Source organism: Frankliniella occidentalis, unplaced genomic scaffold (genome assembly GCF_000697945.3).
Source record: "Frankliniella occidentalis isolate FOCC.00 unplaced genomic scaffold, Focc_3.1 Scaffold175, whole genome shotgun sequence".
Classification (NCBI taxonomy): Eukaryota; Metazoa; Arthropoda; class Insecta; order Thysanoptera; family Thripidae; genus Frankliniella; species Frankliniella occidentalis.
This window is the reverse complement of record NW_026267301.1, coordinates 455,606-458,911: the sequence shown is the minus strand read 5'-3', so window position 1 is coordinate 458,911 and position 3,306 is coordinate 455,606. Positions and strand designations below refer to the sequence as shown.

The following is a 3,306-nucleotide window of genomic DNA, read 5'->3' as shown; positions in this document are numbered from 1 at the left end:
GCCCGGGTACGTGTCGAAGCCGTGCCGGGCCTCCACAACGCCCTCCTTGTCGCGCACCAGTCGATGGTCACGCTCACCTTGCGGCACACGTGGCAGCGCTCGTCCAGCAGGCCGTAGCTCAGCTTGAGCACCGCCTCCAGGACGTGGCTCATCTTGACGGCGGACACGCCCTCCAGGCCCAGCTGCTCGGCGGCCACCTGCTTTCCGACCGCCATGCCGGCGTGAGAGAGGTGGCGCAGCATGCGCGAGTCGATGCTCATCTGGTCGGCCGTGGTGGGCGCCGTAGAGGTCGCCGACAGGTGCGGCCGCATCAGGCGCAGCTCCTGGGGGTCACATCGACGCCCTGCAGCGAGAACTCGAAGCCGCCCTCCTCCGTGTCCTGGAGGTCGGGCGCGTCGAAGCGCAGCCCGTCCGCCGTCTCCACGATCTGGCCGTGCACGAAGGTGACGCGGTCGCCCGTCGGCGGTCAGCACGGTCTTGCCCTCGGTCTAGCCCGGGACGAACTTGGGGCCCTCCTTGGTCTCGACGACCCGCGGCCGGAAACAAACTGCTCGCCCAGCTCCGTCATCACGAGCTGCAGATCTATATTGAAAATTCAAACTATGAACTAACAAAAAATAATTGCTCTAATATTTACAATAAACTACCAGGTACCATCTTAAGTGCTGCGTCTTTAAATATTTTTAAAAATAGACCTAAGAAATTTTTAATTGAGGAAGAGTTTTATGCTGTTGAAGACTTTCTAGAAGGGAAATGGCTATAATGTAAAACTGTTAAATACCTATTGACCATGATATGATGTATTTTTGTACTTCAAAGTCTAATAAATAACTATACTAACTAACTAAACTAAACAACAACAGCAATAAAGATAGCTTTGACAAAGCAGTAGGAACAGTAAGCTAATAGTAGATGCACATCACTTTTTAGGAAAGCTGTCTAGCAAAAATCTGTCAATGCGAGCTTGTTGGGTTCCTGAATGGTACTTTTTTAAATGATTAGTTACATTTCTTTTTGGTATGTCTTTCGCCCAATTTTGAGGACACATGGGACATTTTAATCTCTCCATGCTTTTCTTGGGCGTAGAAGCCACCAATGCAGCCTCATCCTGTGTTTGACTCCTGATTTGCGGGGTAACAATTGATTTATGGAAGTAGCTATCATCTACAGTGCGAATCACATTACGAGTAATGTAAGCCTTGAGCAGCTGTCTGGCATGGACGGCAATCAATGGAGTCAGGTCCATAAAATGGACAGAATCAGCACTGCAAATAAATAACATTCATGTTACTCCTCATTGCCAAGTAAGAATGACTGTACCTACCACATTATGAGTGCAAGATTTCATACTTACATGCACTTGCATGCGGGATAGACACACCCATACGGTATCCAACTTTTGGTAGCAAAGTTACAAGCCTCTGCCCAGTTATGTGCTAAATTCCCCCCTGTGTGAGCGGCATTAGGGAGCACAACGATACCTTCTGATTCTTTCTGAAGGACCTGCAATATTGAGGCAGTTGTAAGGACATGTGTATGAGCCCAAGATCATTGTTAAATATGGTTGCTCCAGACTTACTACACTGAAAGGGATAGATTCCTCACGAAGCCACGATATTGTAGGGATGTAAAATTTGTGACCCAAAGTGTTCAGGCACGAAGCATGCCCTGCAAATCCATGTGATGTTAATGCAAATGTTAACTTTGCAACGGAATGAGGAGGTATTACAATCCTGTAAATCAATATATAGTAATTAAACTATGAAGGCACATGTGAACATCACCAACAACTCTAATGTGTTATTTACCAGAATTTTGGAGCGCCATGCAGCAGGAAGTTGAAAGACCAAAGAGACATATCTTCTACGTGTAATGGGAAAAAAGAATGACTTCCCCCAACATACAAGGCAGGCGAGGAAATACCGTCGTAAACTCCATCAAGCATACTAAGGATATTTTTGTAACACAGCATCATCATAGAAAAATTTTCCGTCATATACACATGCTTCTTACTACTTTCATCAATGCCTGAGCTGTAAAGGAAGCTTGACGACGACCCAGCAGGCACAGGAACACTCTTTAACATGGTGGTAAATGAACAGGACGTACATTTACAAATTACTGCATTATCCGGAACATTCTCTGCCATTGTATATTGTTTAAGAATACTACACTTTTTCAGAACTGACGTGCCCTTTTCATATTTTTGGCGTTTGGCATATGCAGCTCGCCATGTAGGGATCTTATTTGATATGGACTTCATATCCACATCCTGCCTTAAATGTTTGGGAATTGCCTCAGCTTTATCACTAATTTGTGAGAAGAAGTGCTCTATGAATCCTTCTGTGCCTTCATCTTCTAATGCTTTCACACTGGAAACAAAAGTAACACTGTCAGTATGGACATTTTTAAGGATTACTGGACCGTGAGAGGTAAGGTATGTTACTTACCAACAGGAACCTTTCCAGGTGTCTTCATGTAATGCTCTCTCAGTAACTGAATTCGAGAAGCATTCGCTCGAATGCCAGCTCGCCTTTACACTTCTGTAGCCATAAAGCCCACATCCTTCCGCAGGGTTCTTAAAGACGGACAGTTCCTTGACTGACTCGTGGACATCATCACTAAACGCATTGCTGAGTTCCCGTAAAGTTGTTCCCCTTTTCACATCTTTGTGGAGACGAACCTAAATGAACAAACAAAATTAAGGTACTTAGAGAAGATTGTCTATCTTGGGCTGTATCACCTTAAGAGAAATAACAGATAACAGATAACAAATAACAGATAACAGATCCATTTCAGGAAGGTAACTTATGCTGTTTGATCATGGTTTATTCCACTAAAGTAGCATTTATTGCAAAATATATTCATTGAAACATTTTTGAAACGACAGAGAGCAAGAGAAACCTGTGTAAGATATGTTGTCTGTTATTTGTTATTTCTCTTAAGGTGAAACAAACAAACTTACTTTGAAGAAACCTAACTTCTGAACGGCGGAATCTTTGTATTTTGTTTCGCAAAATTCTTCGAAATTGATGAGGTCATTCTCATCCACCTCAAATTCTGGGTATTCATTGGTGAATTCGCACATGATAGGATAGAGAGTGGGTAAGAATTTACTAACTGCAAAGAAGGGACGACTCCAAACACCCAAGCCAAGGGCGCATTCTGTTAAGGAAAGTGAGGTCGGGAGGTCTAGTCTTCCCAGCAAAAGAATAGTGAAATGCGAAAGGCGGATTCCGTGGCTCTTTTCCCCCACTACTCAGTTCTCACCAATCAGTCCACAGGAAACTGAGTAGTGGGGGAAAA

At 44.3% G+C, this 3,306-nt stretch overlaps 1 protein-coding gene across 1 annotated transcript; it reads right to left on the bottom strand.

Annotated features, from left to right (window-relative positions):
* Positions 1 to 596: 596 nt before the first annotated feature.
* LOC113211289 (lysine-specific demethylase 5D-like) lies at positions 597 to 3,188 on the bottom strand. Its single transcript, XM_026429613.2, has 6 exons — positions 2,966 to 3,188; positions 2,451 to 2,683; positions 1,809 to 2,372; positions 1,580 to 1,733; positions 1,355 to 1,503; positions 597 to 1,265 (listed from the first exon to the last, which is right to left on the bottom strand). The coding sequence occupies exons 1-6, from the start codon at positions 3,086 to 3,088 to the stop codon at positions 920 to 922; spliced, it is 1,569 nt and encodes a 522-aa protein (XP_026285398.2). The 5' UTR covers positions 3,089 to 3,188; the 3' UTR covers positions 597 to 919.
* Positions 3,189 to 3,306: the final 118 nt, after the last annotated feature.